This window comes from Sipha flava, unplaced genomic scaffold (assembly GCF_003268045.1).
Source record: "Sipha flava isolate LNK unplaced genomic scaffold, YSA_version1 37_pilon_pilon, whole genome shotgun sequence".
Lineage (NCBI taxonomy): Eukaryota > Metazoa > Arthropoda > Insecta > Hemiptera > Aphididae > Sipha > Sipha flava.
Genome location: NW_020273087.1, coordinates 2,203,741 through 2,221,433, shown reverse-complemented (window position 1 = coordinate 2,221,433; position 17,693 = coordinate 2,203,741). Strand labels below are relative to the sequence as shown.

At 33.4% G+C, this 17,693-nt stretch overlaps 1 protein-coding gene across 1 annotated transcript in view; it reads right to left on the bottom strand.

Moving 5' to 3' along the window:
• The window catches only part of LOC112688229 (myosin-G heavy chain-like), a 65,149-nt gene that overhangs the window by 3,702 nt on the left and 43,754 nt on the right, over nucleotides 1-17,693 (bottom strand). Inside the window, exons 3-7 of the mRNA XM_025561327.1 lie at nucleotides 16,791-16,854; nucleotides 4,635-4,964; nucleotides 3,623-4,121; nucleotides 1,678-2,044; nucleotides 3-115 (exon numbers count right to left, since the gene is read on the bottom strand). Coding sequence (XP_025417112.1) covers nucleotides 3-115; nucleotides 1,678-2,044; nucleotides 3,623-4,121; nucleotides 4,635-4,818 — 1,163 coding nt within the window. The 5' untranslated portion in view covers nucleotides 4,819-4,964; nucleotides 16,791-16,854. The remainder of the gene's footprint in view (nucleotides 1-2; nucleotides 116-1,677; nucleotides 2,045-3,622; nucleotides 4,122-4,634; nucleotides 4,965-16,790; nucleotides 16,855-17,693) is intronic.

The following is a 17,693-nucleotide window of genomic DNA, read 5'->3' as shown; positions in this document are numbered from 1 at the left end:
GCCGGTTGTACTTCTTGGCCGGCCGGATGGGCGACGACGATGACGACGTGGACACCTGTTCCGGTTCCCGGTGGTCCAGCACCACCGTGGTCGGGATCTGCGAGATGCTCGCCACCTGCGCGACAGTAAAAAAAAAAAAAAAAACACACGTGTACTGACGAGATCGTACGAGTTTTGACTAAGGGACCGGTAAGTTCACGCGTTCGTATATCAATCTGACCGGGTCGTGTCGTTCGTTTGTATAATAATCGAATACGACGATTGGTCTTAGGTTTATACCGAGTGCTAAAGCGATTTATACATTCGTTCGTATGGCTCAACGGATTTGAAGGATTTACTGTTAAACATTTACGTATTTCGTTTGTTTTTATTGAAAAATTATATGAACTTTTAAAATGATTTACATTTTCAGGAATTTTACACGTCGATTATTGTTCACTGCATAAGTTAACGTGCTCATTTATGAGATTTTTAGTGCATTGATTTACGAGTCGTGATAACCATTATTACAAGTATGTATGAAAAATAGTATTTTAATATTATTTCGGGCGCTTTCTTTAATAATGTCTCTTCTGATAATAACGTTTCACTGATGTGTCAAGAAATTTAACAATTTTACGTATACAATCAAATAAAAAGGTTAATTTTTAACGCTATTTGTTGAAATTGAAATCAATACGTTATAATTGAGTTTAATTTTTAAGTTTCGAATATCCAATTCTTTTGGCAGAAAGGAAAATGAAAACTAATTTTGATATAATAATTGATAAGTATGTACTTTCAGTTTTTCATACAAATATCCTCAATGGTCGTGTGGTTTTTAAGTTATTTATCATTTTAATATTAATGTAATATCACAGACCAATATAATAGCGATGATTTGCGATGAATTGCATTCGTTAAAATCTACACGGTCAAAGTTATTAGTTTTTACGAATTTTTGACTAATGTAATAATAAATTGATTACGTAATTATATAATGCTAATAAATTTTTATCCGATCGTCTTTGAGAGCGCATAATCAATAATCATAGAGGTACATGTATTTTTAAACCAGCTCATTTCGTAAAAGATTTAATATATGCCGATTAGTTCAAAACAATATTATGTCAGTTACATGCCACACCTATCATATAATTATTTATGATAATGATGTAATGCGATTGATATTTGCTAGCAAGTAATGGACGATAGACGATAACTAGTGGAGTTTGATTAACGGAGAGGTTAAAGGGCTTGCCTAAAAAAAATTGAAACATATATTTACAAACTTCTAACAGTTTTTTCCTCTTTCCGTGCTATATCTTTCGAAATATAAGAAGACTTTTTGAAAGCAGTGCATAAATTTATAAAAATGTACATATGTTATAATTTTTACTACAGAAAATAAAGAAACGAACAATAACTCAAGAAGTAAACATGAAATTTTGGTAGATAATAGTTGAACTGATTCAGTAGCAGGAAGTAATATCCATTGATTTTTGTGTTTTATACTATCGCATAAATAATACTCTCTCAAAATTCAGACGGAATTTTATGTATTCGTTATCATTGCAAAGGTTGGATTTTCGTGGCGATCCTGAAGCTGTTACGGCGCAAAAAGAAGTATGGTAATTAAACGGATAATATACGACGGCCAGTAGACTACGTGACGTGTGTGCGAGTGCGGCATTTTACCTCGGCGGCGATGAAGGACACGAACCCCTGACTAGTGGGGCAGTACTGCTGGAACGACTGAGACATGTCGCTGTCCAGACCATCGATGTATTGGAAGTCAAAGTCTGGCAAGAGGAGATCATCGACGTTCTGCGCGGAGGCCCCGTCGCCGGCTACCAGTAGTGACATCGATGGCATGTCGTCGTCGATCATGACGATCGTGTTGCCATTGATGCCGTTGCCGTTGCTGGTCGTGGCCAGCACATCCTGCATGTCCACGGAGGACGTTGATGGATACGAGACATCTTGCATCGACTGCGGTCCAGGAGACGAATTTTGGCTGTCCGACGCCGTTGACACTAATGGCTTGACATCCTTGTCGCCGTACCTGCACCGATTACAATGCATACAACATTACATTACGTCAAACACGCGTGTTCATAAGCGGGGGTTTTTTTTTTATTTGGTGAAAACATAGAACAGAAGTGCACAGTTAGGTTAAGTTAGGTTAGATTATATTAGAGGCGGACTGAGTCCCTGAAGGCCTGGATGATTTTTATAAACTAGTTTAAATTAGTAAAAAGCGTTTAAAAAAAAAAAAAAATAAACAAATTTAGCTTGAGGACCGGAGAGCCTGAATGGGTATGGCCACCTACCCGTTTTGCCCTAGTCCACTCTTTATTGAGAATAGTTATAAAAATAATCCATACGGTTATTGCACATTTGTTTTTTTATATTCTATCACTCAAGTTTTGACTCCATTATTAGCTAATATAAAACATAATCATAATCACGAGATCGTCTAGAGGTCAAGATGTGCTGCAATGGAATTGCAATGTAATATAGTCAGAATTTTTATTAGGTTTCACGTACCTGAAGATATATTTAGTTTTAAATATTATCAAATAGTGTCTTGCGAAAAGAAGAAGAAAGGAAATAAAAAGAAATTTTTTCAAGTATAAATCTATTCTGAGTGAAAACTGTAAAAGTTTCTATTTTAAAAATCTGAAATCATATTTTCAAACTTCATGTTGGTATTCATTTCCAAATAAATATTTTTTGTTCTTAATTCTAAATTTATATAATTGATTAATAATTATTTGTTCAGTAATTTGTATATAATATTAAACTGTAGTAGTTATACGATGTAGTATATTTGTAATGATTATTATTAGAATATAATAAAGAATTTTTTCGCATATTTTTTAATTTTTATTTTTGTACATAAAAATGCAGGCTTTATTAGTGGTCAAATTTTGCGAGTGATACCCATATTAATTCGACGTGTTTACGTAAAATTTTACCAGTTTAAGTAATTTTCACAAAAACTAATATCGAAAATTAATTTTTTACTTTCACTTTGAACGCTGCGCTCAGGATAACATTCATCGGTGGCAAATCATTATTAATTATTAAATCGTTAATCATACATCGTATTACAAGTGTTTCGAACCTGTTATGAACGATCTACAATAATATATTCTACCGATCACTGTATTATAAATACAACAAATGGATTTTCGTAAAGATTACGGACGTCGTGTACCGTCATCGGGTACGACTTGGAGCAGCATTTTAAAGATTACGTAGAACATTCATTTTTAAGTCAAGTCAGCGGGTAAATAATAATAGGTATTGACATACTCGTCGTTAAGAAATAATGGATTTAAAAACATTTGTGGTGGGCATATTATGCCTTATGTACGAACAATATATCAAATGTTGAAACGCAACGAATTGCGTTCCTCGTCCTCCGAAAGTACGACGGATGTGCGACGTGAATTACAAAAGCATTGTACGAAACCGTTTGAACTTTTGCGGTTTTCTAAAAAATAGTAGTCACTAAGGAGAGACTCGCACGTGGGTAAAACGCGAGGGGTTATGCGATTTTCGTCTAACGATCTAAAATCGAAACGGACGGCAAGTGGCCTATCGAAACCGGGGCCGAACGGGTACGTTGTTTTACCTCTGGTGATGGTTATGATTGGTTTTGCCCAGTAAAGCGTTCCGGAGCAGTTCGTCTCCGGTGTACTCGGTGGACTCCTGTTTGATGTAGTCCGACGGCTCTTGTTTGATGTACCGGCTGGAGCCGACCGGGTCCGCGGTCTCGGTGCCGTTCATCGACAGCAACGTCTCGTCGAAGTTGTTCACCGCGTTGGTGTCCTGGTGGTGTTCGGTGAGCGCGGGCATGCACCACAGTGGTTCGCCGGCACCGCCGTCCGAGTTGTTCACGACCTCTACCGTGTAGATGGCGCCGTCCGTGTTCAACGTCCGCCATTGGTCCGCTATGTCGGACTTGTCGGGAAACGAGCTGGGCGCGCAGTCCAAGTCGAAGCTGTGGTCGCTGCTGATGATCGTTTCGAAACCGTTATTATTGTTGTTGTTATTGTTGTTGGTGTTGTTGTTGTTGTTGTTGTTGTTGTTGTTGTTGTTGTTGGCGAACGCGAATTCGTTGTTGTTCCTCTCTGTAACGATAACAACGTGCAGTATAGATTTTCACGACAAGTGATTTCCTAGAGATAACCGATGCGCGCATCGACCGTACGCACACGGGGTGTCAAAATAATTTATTGCCCGTGAACGTTTTTACACAACCGTAACACATTTTTTAACCATATACTAGTATTTTTTATGGTTACCGTCGTTTATCGATAACTATATATAAATTCTATATTTTGCGACAGGTCACTGGTACAACAACCTATTGAGGCGCCTAAACTACGTATCATCTATGTAAACTATTATGTCTAATACGAACGGATTTAGTTACGTTTCGATTTGCGATACGAAAACCATTGCACGTAACATTTTACGAATAATCGTGAAAATAGTTGATATGAACCCGTTATAAGTTTTATTAATTTAGAACAAAAAGTCCGGGTGATATTGTTTGGTGATATGAGCAAAAAAAAAAAAAAAAAATGCAGTGCAACGATTATTATTAATATAATGTTGTATAATGTAATATTATAACCTACCTGATAGAGTTGGATCGTTTAGTAAATGATCCACAGACGTGTTGATCCGGTGTGATCCATCGTGAAGGGTTTCCAGATGAAGCCCAAGCTCCATTAGTCGAAGACTATCTCGGTTACCGGTGTCTGGGCCGTTGTCTCCCGAATACAATGCAGTCTTTAAATAATCACTGGACGCAACGTCCATAATATTGCGAAATTGGGTTTTGTTGTTTAAACAGTATTTTCACGACGTGTCACTCTCAATCACATTTTCAATGCAGCAATACGAACGTCCGAATTGACGCGTAGGTAATTCTTGTATGCGAACGCGGAACTAGATGGCAAAACAATCTGTAAAATACGTATTAACTATTGATTAGATTAACGGAAATATCATTATTAATAATTCACGGAATACGTCGTGAATTACAAACACAATTAAGAAAACTAATGTAGACATAACGTTTATAATATAAGTTTAATGGTAGTGTTTGTACATGTATTTGAATTGGAATCATTTTCGACAATCAGGGAGAAATATACTCGAATAATTATTTTAGGTTAAGTGTACTTAAGTTTTTGAAAACCTTGATTTCTATTGATACTTGTTCAGTTACATATATTCTTTGTTTTGAGTTTCAGCGCCTATAGTCGTTATACGTATGATTGCATTTGTAGGTTAAATATCTTAACGTTTCTGTCCGATACGTAAATATAAATAAAATAAAATGTATTAATGTAATATAACGAGCCATAAACGAGAGTTTATAAATATATATTAAGATATAACGAACTCTTGATGGTTTTGTACAATTTATATAATAAACACACTGATTTTGGGTTTAAAAAGTGCAAATTTTTGTCGTGAAGTCTTGTAGTAGATCTGGAATATGATAATAACAATTTAAGAATGAATGTGCCAGCATGAAAAGTACCTATATGGCATACTTTTAAAAAGTGTCAGTAGAAGTTGTTTTTGTTGAGATTTATTGCTTCGATTTATATTCTTAAACTTCTAAAACTGTCAATACATTTTATAGCTTTTTCTTTATTTATACTTTATGTTCGAAAAAAAGTTGATAAATTATTACATTTAATTAAGTAAACAGGAACACTCGCACTTGTTTTTGAAACCCATATAAATTATATTTACATTATTATTTTCAACTAGTAATTATAACTAGTATTTTTAATGTGTAATTATATATATATAGTAGATAATTTACACACGTATAATACATATTTATGTACCTACATAAAGTGTTTGATGTGAAAAATTGAGTATAAAACCTAACCATATATTATAATGACCAGACCCGCATGATTTAGGAGAGAGAAGAAACAGAATTATGTTTCTTATAATGTCTTATAACGTTTTATTAGGTTTTTTTATATTAAGCCAAGATTTGATATTTTTAGATACAAGCAATTAAAATGTTCAATATTAATGCAGTTGGTTTAAATCGCATTTCAATGATAAAAGATCCGAAGAAGTTTATAACAAATATTTTCACTTATTTAACGTTCACTCACACTCGATGTTTCGGTACAGAACAGTACCACCACTGCAGTTTTGTGAGTGGGAAATGAGAGGCAAAACGTTAATTCCAAAAAGTTATCTAAACGCAAGCACCCAGATGTCATACTCCCGTCAGCAGTGTTCCGTACAATTATTTTACATTATATTTTCTAATAAATCATGCTCGGTTGGTATGTGTGCGTAAAATAATTTTATACGTGACATCATACAACATAAATTTGGCGATAAATGTGAGGTAAAACTAATTACTGTGGTTGGTATTCAGGACGCGTAGTGCATGTACCCAGAATAATCATAATAATAACAATATATGTTTACGGCCCGGAGCTAGTCGTTACCGTTCGTCTGTGCGCCCGACCGAAATTATAGTGCAATTTCCGAGTGCAATTTTTTTTCCGGACGACACGACGTTAAATGTAGATGTTATTAGCGGTGAAATCCAGTCGACCGGACGATTAGAACGGATCTTTGGATCATCGCCGTTCGGTGTGCAGTACAAAATAAAATAATTAAACAAATGAATAATAACGACGAGAGAAAGACGGTACACGCGTACAAGACATGCAGCAGGCGGAGTCCGTCTTTCGGTTGCACAACAGTGTTTTTGCTACCGGTTCGCACTCATAACGTATGGGATGTGCGAAAACTGACGTTCATTAACGGAGTGTATCCGTTTAGACTCGGAGATAAATGTTATTTTCGTATAACATTTACGCGCGTACCGTAACGTGCGCGTGTGTGAATATTCAGCCGTTTGGGCGGTCGCCAATAACCTATAATTCGGTGACGTTTTCACTATTCTCTTCTCGAAATCCAATTTATATTTTCAAAAAAAAAAAAAAAACCGCGTTTGACACGGCTGTTTTCGTTTCACACGCCTCTTTTTCTTTTTTCCATTTTTCTTTCTTTTTCGCGTCTTGCACGCGTTCGCGTACGATTTCTCATCGTCGAACCGTACGAATGTATTAACACAATACATCAGTAATACGTACGCGCACCGTTCGTACGTTATCGGTACTCCGCCGTACGCGTATGACAAACGTGTAGAATAAGTGATAAGCGATTTTATTTATTTCGTTTGGTCCTGCGCTCACGTGTCGAAACATCCAGCATACACTGGTGTACACGTTTCACGTACACGTATTCTCGTTCGATGTACTTGGTAACATTTATTATACACGCGCACCACTAGTACACGAATCGCCCGGGGCCGTAGTAACCTACTTACGGGCGTCGGCTTTTCAAAATACGTACGCACACGTACGGGCGCGCGCACGCACAAGCACGCGTACGAGCACCGCACGTATTTTTTCGCTTTAGATTTACTACTACCACGACTACTTCGTTCGCATGGGTATCGTACGTAGATTACACACCCGGAGTCGCAGAGGTAATCAATCGGTTTCATCGGTACGTTATGTTTTTCGCCGTACACCTCACGCGCACCGCGGTGGATCGTGAACTTAACATCCTTTGAGCGAAACCGTTTGAAAAACATTGATTGCTCCACGCACATATCGCGATGACGGCGGCAAACGGTAGATTTCGTCGTTTTCGATTTCCGACGGGATTCGGTGCGGGTTGGGCGTGGGAAAAAAAAGCGTGCTTGTCGTACCCACGAACATCTACATTAAATAGGTGTCCAAGGAAACAGCGGGCGCGTTCGTTATTTTTCTCGTTCTCTCGTCACTATTATGATGTACACGCACCACCACCACTGGACGATTGCAGTTCAGCGCAGTATTTTATGCAAGACCCACACACAATGCATACACGGTCGCGCTCGCAGCCGGTAGGTATGTCGGAAACATGAAATTTCAATGCTAAATCGTAGAACGTTGTGTGTGTGTGTGTGTGTGTGTGTGATGGAAAGCCGCTGAGAAACTGAGAAAGTTTCGGTGCACGAAGTCGGGACAAAGTGTGTCACGAACACGTTCGGGTACATACGCTAATGTTATACACACGTAGGGGTAAAACAACGTCAAGGGTCCTGCTGCCGTGAAGTGATAATAGTATTTGCAATGCGAAACGTAAATGTACGTGCACGTATCGTTATGAGGCTTGGAGGGGTGGTTGTAGTAGGGAGTAAATATCTAAAGACGAGTACCGCAAAAATAATATTATACAGTAGCGTATCTCGCTCGTACTACGATTACACGTTCTACATATGTATAATATTGAAGTTCTATATATTATAATACGTATTCATACATTGCAATATCGTTACACTCGTGTGAATACCATTATGATAATATTACGACGTATTGATACTTTCAAATAGTAAACATATGGGTTCAATCTCGCATTGTGACAAATCATTTTTCATATAGTAAAAATTAAACTCTAAATCGTCTTAGGCGATAAAATCGTGGACGAGTTCATGTTCGAACGGAATTCTAAACGGAAATTAAAATAAAAAATGCATGCCTTTTTATTTTCTTATACATTATTTATTTGCTTAAAAGATTTACATCCAAACTAAATAACGAACATTATGGAAGCATATAGATCTTTCGATCGCAACGATTTAGTTATTATTATAATATTCAATTTCTGTAAAATTAATATCATTTGGAATTCAGTTTTTAAATAAATTACGTAGGTATACAAAGTATGTATTATATATTTACATTAAGTACAGCACATGTATTGTAATAATGTTAAGGTATTTGGCAATGTTACATAAATTATATAACTTTACAATTTACATGGTTTGTAACGCTTGCATATTATACCGTACGATAATTATAATTGTTATGATTTATCCTATTTGTCGGCGTTGAGTCATAAAACGATATATATATATAAAAATATGATTTTTAGTACATACTATAATATTATACAGTTATAGGGATCGAATATTTTTTAAATATATAAAATATTAAAAAGAAAAATTAATCCCTAGTTACACAATATGCATTCGTTATGACAGTATTGGTGGCTGACAAGTTTAACTTGAACTACCAATAAAAATCATTGCAATATCTTTGTTTCGTGGGAAATTATATGATCGTTTGAAATTATAAACAAGTGTATTAGATAGGTTAAAAAAAAAAAAAAACGTGAATAAAACAATTGCAGTTTATATAAAAACTAGTTTGGTGTGTTTCTGTGCTGCATTACACCTACAGTAGATAGTATTCTCAATATGGAATGGCAGAAATATACTAATTAAATATTCGCTACTATGGTTTTATTTTTCTCAACAATTTTATTTCCAATCAATATGTTTCACCGAATAATAACTTCTAAATTATCGGTACATGAATGATTGGACGCAAGGCCAAAACGAATCGATTGAAACGGCAGGTGGACAATGAGAAAGAGAGAGAAATTACATTTAAAAACTTTGCAAATAACAACTCATTAGGTCTGCATCATCAAATACTCATCTACAAGCATATTTCGATTCTATAATTAATATAATCATTTGTGTTTCAGTTAAATCTATACAAAAAAAAAAAAAAAAAAAATATAAATAAATAAATAATAATACGGTTGCGGGATATATTTATAGTTTTCGAGAAATTGATGTTCTGAAACAATCACGAACAACTGCAGCTTTCTAGAAAATTATGACGAGAAACACTATATGCTGCATGTAATAATATATATACAAGTATATGAGTATAAGCAAAAAGGGAGATTACATTTCACTCGCATACTACATTGCGGGTGAACTTTTTTTACGTATTTTTTTTTCTTTTATGATTGCAGTCTGAATACTTATCTCATTACATGTTGCAGTACGCGCAATCACAGTTAAAATAAGATTACCATATAATACGTATACATAGATAATTATATATTAAATTACAATAACCAGTCTTGAGCAGTTATAACAACAATAACGTATAAAGGTTTAATTTCTAAATTTCATACGAGCTAGTTGCTCGTCAACTACTATCTATCTTTTTTCTTTGGTGACATTTTGTTGTACGAAACAACATAACTAACTCGCCTGTCTATCTATATTGATTTTTATTACATAAGTACATCATATACACGGGCAGATACGTACAGACGTTGTTATATAAAATCGTTTTACACTGATTGGTTTCGAAGCCATTAAGTCCATAGCCGTGTTCACATCCATAAATATACGATCACGAGGATACATAAGAAAAAAAAAAAAAATTAAAAAAAGTTCGTACCGGAAAACTGCAGTAAAGAGTTTATACTATTACATTTTAAAACGTGTGCGACCAATACCATTCTTCGGATCGCATACGGGGAAATGTAGTAATTTTATTTCTTCATACACCAGTGTAATAAAATGTATGCGCCTAGTACAAGAGTAAGAAAAAACCGCTAGTAATTAGGAGAGCAATGAATGAGTAATGTCGTTTATTTTCTCTTTCATCACAAATACACATACGTACCCGCTGTGTGTATAATATACGAAAAAAAAAACGCAAGGTTGCCAACGCATGCGATAATTTAGCCTTTATATATATATGTGTGTGTGTGTGCGTGTATGCGTGCGTGCGTGCGTGTGTGCGTGCGTGTGTGCGTGTGTGTGTGTGTGTGTGTGTGTATTAATATTTCATCTGAAAGCGGTGGTGGCGTTGGTACAGACTACGCGAATAAACCTGTTTGTACATAGCCTCCGGTCAAACTTTGCTCTATATATTGAATATACTAAAAAAAAAAAAAAAAATAAAATAAATAAATATATTTTAAAACGAAATTGGTCATACGGGTTGAGCGGTCGTTGAACGATAATTCCGTCAGTATACACTCTGGCAGCAGTGTATCTACACTCCGCCGAAAACGTATTACAATGACCGACGTAACACAATGTACTATAATATAATATTATACATCGGGTGTACACCACATAGTTGCAGGTGTATATCGGGTGGGTGAGATCGAGGGGCCACTGAATCATTAAAGATTCGTTTGACCGGAACGCCGAGGACGACTTTGGATACCGTTTTCCGCGTTTTTAATTGAAATACATTATAATGTATGAGAGAAAAAAAGGTTTTTTTGAGTGGTGACCAGAAAAAAATAGTGTCAAAATGTCCGTATTTTAATTTATACACTACGTCATTACCTATGCTATATTATAACACATATGTATATTTAAATACTTTGTGTACGAAATGCATTCCGCGTCGGGTAAGACGGACGGTTATAACGTGAGAACACAGACGCTAGCTAGCACGAAATATAACATAATATAGGTATACCTATATTGTCTCTCCAGTCATTCGAACGTTAGAAATGCCAATTAAAGTAATTTTCAAAACCACATAGTAGAGTCGACCTCTCACGACGATTTCAATTAGAGGCTCTGCGCTGTCAAACACGTCCGAATATTTTCAGAATTAAAACCACACGCCACGTTGTCGTTACTGAAGTGGATATTTCAAAGAATTTTCACTTAGTGACAATGTAATATGAACGAATCGCATCCACCAGTTCGATGAAGATCAAATACTTGTTTTAGAAAGAAAATTTATTATATTAATAAAATATAAATTTGAACTATGTATTACGATATCACTACCTTTAATGGTCGAAAAACCTTTAACAGCTATGTTCAAGTTTTTATTTAAAAATGATAACACCCAATCTATTAAATTGAAAATAAATAATCTATGCTTAGATAATTTGAAACGTTCAGTTTGAAAAAATGCAGTCATAACCCGTCGATGGTGCTTCTGTAGATTTGAGTACCTAACATTTTATATTCAATTATAGTATTATTATTATTATATATATAGTTTCATTAAGAGTACATTTATTTGATTTGGTCACACAGCTTTTAAGTTGATTTTTGAGATGAAACATTTGTCAGATGAGAAGCGAGTGTTTGCAAAAAAGCTTGAACTTTTACAGTTATCCATAATTGCGGCTATCATCACCAATAACTTTGTCCACAAATTTAGCAGTACAATATTCACCAAATGTTTAGTACATATACAACATTTGTGTACATGAATTTACAATATATTATAATATAAATTTATCAAAATCTTTCTGTTGTGACCGATACAACTTGCTTGTGAAATTTCCACGAAAGTTTACTATTGTTTTTTTTTTTTTTTATGAAAAAGCAATATATTATACATTATGAAGCAACATACGTTCATTCACGTGATAATCATTCAGCTCTAAATGTGAAATACACAATTGACATGTATTAGGTATATTAATTAATCGTCAATTTTATGTGGTGATATTGGTTTATAATTTTCAGCCCATATTCTGACGTATCACGTATTTATTTTCCATCATAATTGAAATTTAATTTTTGTACCATAATAAAATCGTGTAAAATGAGTATTGTAAGTACGAAATATTTTGTTACATATCATACACTAAGCACTTCTTCGTTGCCTTTATTAAGCAACACGTGTACTTGTTGTATACATATATATATATATATATATATTATATGTTGTTACTGTACATAAAATTTTCAAATTTCCACGGAAGAAAAAACAATAATAATAAATACCAACATAAAAACAAGGAACCTGCCGTAAATCTGTATTATAAAGCGCGAAAGGAAAAAAATTTTTTCCACGTATAGACGATAGTATAGACGTATGGACTATGGTACACGAAACACGATGTATACTTGTTTATATGTATTATATTATGGCTCCGGAAGGTCCCGTTGTAAAATTGACAATCAGTGGGCGAAAATAATTTTATTGTAATTCGTCCTATCGTTTTACACACAATGAGACGGCGCTCGTCCTCCTTCCGCTACCACTGCTAACTACACCTACACCGTCGTCGTTGTCGCAAACAACATTACACTCGATGTGTGGTAAACGTGTCATTATTAATATCGCGGTCCCGTTTACATACATTGTGTCTTTATGACAAATTGTCACCGGTAAGATGCTATAACGATTTAATCTAAAAAGAAAATGAACAAGTTTTGTCGGGCAGCAAAAATAATGAACGAGAGAAAATAAATAATAAATTGCTTGCATTGTACCGAGTACATACGTCGAGACCGATACAAAATGATCACAGTTTATTATTAGTGGATTGAGGTTAAGGCGTCTTGAATTGAATACTTTTTTCCTAGCGTTTTCGTTCGTATATGCTTGCCATATTTACCGAGGTGCACCTTCTATAGCGGTAGTTATTGCAATGATTTATGAATAACAATTGTTTTCGTCAGATTAACACATTCGGTAGTTAGTAAAAAAACCTACTAAATTCGTTGTAAACATTACGCACTTTGGGTTATTGACCAGGTTAAAAATCGTTCTTATATTATATAAACAATATATCTAAAACCTATATAACATTTAAATAATCTATAATCATCATTACAATCATAACTGTTATAATATACTACATTATTCGATTATCCATTCCGTTTCTTATTATATTAATTATTTGGTTTGATAAAATTATAATTTAATTTTGAAGAACGTTAATTTACATAATTTTCTAAACTAGTACTTAACCCTAACTTTAGTAAGCTGAGAACATTACATTTATTATTGAGCCGTACATTTTAGAAACATGGGTAGTCCCTGAATTTATACACTCTTACACGTATTGCAATTGCCTATACGACACGCCTGCTAAAACTCTTGGACATTTTACGTATATTAAATTGATTACAAGAAAATCGATTCATAATTATCAACTTAAACGTGGTTGTTAAAAGATCATATTACCCACCGGTGATTACCGGTCTATGTAATTCTTCTGGCGGAGGCGGGAACGTGTAATCGCTACAAGTGACCCAATTTCTAGTGGTACATTTATTATTATTATTATTATTATTATTATTATTATTTTTTAACAAGAAGCCGTTGACATTGTCCTCATGAAATTTACTCGTTATTCATGTGGCCCCATGTCTAACTAACAATCAACAGACTCATTGAAAGAAAATACTTTATAATTTTCAATGTGCATTATTATTGTACTTCTGTTAGCCTTCGACAATATTTAATTCATCAATCTGGGCGCGAAATCATAAATCATGCCTAAGAGTGATCATTAAATACATATATATATATATATATATATAAATATTTTACTGCGCAGTTTTTGTAATAGTTCTTATAAATAGTTTATATTTAATAATTTAATTTCTTCGAAATACGTTACACTATGAATATAATCGACACAATTGTACTTTTTTCGCTTTTATAGTAAATAACTCTATACGAAATCATCGGGAATGTTGAAATAACATAATATTAGTATACATATAATGATTATAAAACTTAATCATTTATATGATTATTAATATAAGAATTACTTTAGGAAATAGATATATAGATATATAAATAGATTATATATACAATAGTTAAAAACTAAGAATTTTAATGTTAACTACATCGATGTATAATGAACTGAACAGAATAAAACTTCAGTTTATAATCGTAATTATCATTAATTTTATGTACTCGAATGAAAAAATTATAATTAATGTAACTATTATTAATTTCATTAATTTATAACTCGAATGTATTATAATTTTGAATAATTGTTAAAGTTATGTTTTGCAAATGTTTGATAGAAATATAAAATAATATTTCATTCAAAATTAAATTAGTATATTAATATGGCATTAATTAATTTTATATAGAAGGTAACTAACACAAAATAAATTACAATATGTTAGTAATTAGGCGTTGCTTAATGGGGAGAAGGAATGAGCCACGCCCCCGTGCATAAGAATTTCTTACAATAAAACTATTTTTTCTCAATTCTATCAACATTTAAAAACATTACTAAATATAATGGCATCTTCATCAGTAAGTTCCGTTATCGCAGGAAGAAGTTCTTTAACTTTAAAAAGACTAAAAACATAGCTTTGTTTGATAATGACAAAAAAAGACGGCACATAGAGAAGTTGATATTTATAATTATATAGATGACATTTTAGTTACTTTTGTTTAGACTAAAAGTAGACACCTAGAATTTGTTATTAAAAATGCGTTTTTTTTTTAATAATTAATATTTAGGGACTTGCCTTTCACTTAAATAGATCCCTGGAGCTGCACCTGCTACTAATGTAAATTATTTGAATAAAAATAAATTCATAATTTTTGCTTATAATTATAGCTATTAAAATAAAATACGTATTATATTTTTTTTATTAGTAAATAACAATTTAGTTTATCGATCAATGTTAAATTATTATATTCGATTTTTTTACATCATTAATATACATATGTATTTGTTATCATTATATTCGAATTATACGTAATATAAAATACAAATAATATAATAAATGAGGCAATTTAAATACTTTGTGCTAAAAATATTTTACTTGTAAAAATACGTTTAAATATAATCAAATGAGAACATAAATGTTAATAAATCATATTTTAAATCGAATATGAAGTTTTCAGCTATGCAATTATAACATGCTATTAAGCACAAAAAAATAATTATATTTTAATCTCGTGTTAAGCCAACGTAAAATGTGTAAAAGCTAACAGAAATATTGTAATTTATGTACTTTGCAATACGAGTAATGCTTCTTATTTAAAATATATGATTGCAATTCAATTGATTTAAATAATTCTCATAAATTGGAAAGCGTTTTAAATTGTTTAATTACAAATGTGGTACGATGCCAAATGAGTATAATTTATGAAAACGTTGGTTTTTTTATAACCATATAGTTTTACGGAGCAAATAATTAGCTGTGCTTATTCGGCAGTCTCATCGAAAACATAAACAGTAATTAAAAAACCGTTACGGGATTTATTTTTTATTTGATTCTTTAAAAATTACATTTTTGTATAAGACCTAGAAACTGCACTACAATAATATACCATCAATTAGCTTTGTACTACCTATTTGGTTATCCATCAAAATATGCATAATACGAGTATAATACACTGCTCACATTTCAAACATTTTTTTTAAACTACGATGACACTCATTGGAAATAAACCAATTAGGTAAAATATTAAAATGGAATTTCTTCAAGATCGTGTACATATATCGGGTGTCTTAATTCTTACGACCAGCAGGATTATACATTAGAGCTGCTTGAAGCGATCATTCTAAACACGCTGCTGTGTCAAATTTTATTGTAATCTCTATACGGGCCACCATAACATTTTATTTCGGCAATAAATATTACATTTTGCCCAGCCAAAACCGGTCATTCGTAGCAAATGGTACAACAGGCACAACTTACACACACACACACACACATACACACACAAACATATTGTACCCATAGAGAGTATTGAAATTAACATATAATAGAAATCCGCATACCTACCTAGCGTTATTATGATTGATATGTCTATGTATATTATAAAAAACTGACGGCAGATTAAAAAAAAAAAAAAAACACTATGCCCGCTGCATTTTTAAATCGGATACTGATTTTCACGGAGAAAATGCATGACGAATTGGTTTCAGTTGATGATTTTTTTTTTCATTTAAAATATTAATTGCTCATTTACATACATCGACACAACGCCCATTCTAACATTATTATTATATTATTATAAGATATTATGTTGTTCCATAATAAGATGTTTGCAGTGAAAAACTTTATTTCTATTTAAAAATAAGGTCCACGAATGTTATATTGCCAACCGCGTGATCAGCTTTTTGGGTTTTATTACGATTTAATGTTGATTTGATAATAATTGGACTAGAACGTATTTACGTACCTGGTACATCGTGCACCGACTTGGTCTGTCCGAATCATGTGCGTCGATATCCATTAAACAGCGTCTGAAAAAAAATACGAACCATCACATAAAGTCTCGTGCGAGAAAATTATATTCTACGCGCAGTGAAAAACAACCAAGCAAATCAGACCTATAAAAAATTAATTATCTTGCGCTTTACTGCAACAGTAATAACAATCCGGATCTGACGAAAATTACTTACTATTTGAACACCATCGCTCGTTTACATTGGCCCAATTACATTAAAAAAAAAAAAAAAAACTAAAAACCTATTAATATTATGTGATTTTATCATGAAAAAAAAATTAATTAAATTATTATAGCGTTTATTTATTTATTTATTAATGTCTTATTAATCAATTAGTATAACAGTTGAATTAAAAAAATACATTTTATCTTGTCTAAAAAAAAATTAATCAAATTAACGTTGCGTACACGAAAATCGGATAACATAATAATCCAATAACATGGTTTTTAATGTTTCACAGGCGCCCATGTAGTCACAATGATGCGTTCCCTGGATCGTTTTCCCGATCGTTTTCTCTTGCTCTCGAAACATCGCGCGCTCCGGTCTCGAGAAAGAAGAAAACAGCACAAAGACCATATACTATTACTGTTACGACCACGGTTGTTATTAAGTGATGAGAAAACAGTACAACCGGTTCGGAGTAATTAAGGAATCAGTTAATGCGCTTGTTGAGTGCGTGATGGGATTTACCGGCACGGGTCGGCAAGCGAAACGCGATGATTATAAAACGCGAAGAGTATAATGATCCCTCTCGACGGCATGTCGTCACTGTAATTGTAGCGGATACGGAACACGACATGCAGCACCAGGGCGGCTCCAAGGGGGGCCCTAGGGGCCACGGTCCCCCCAAGCTC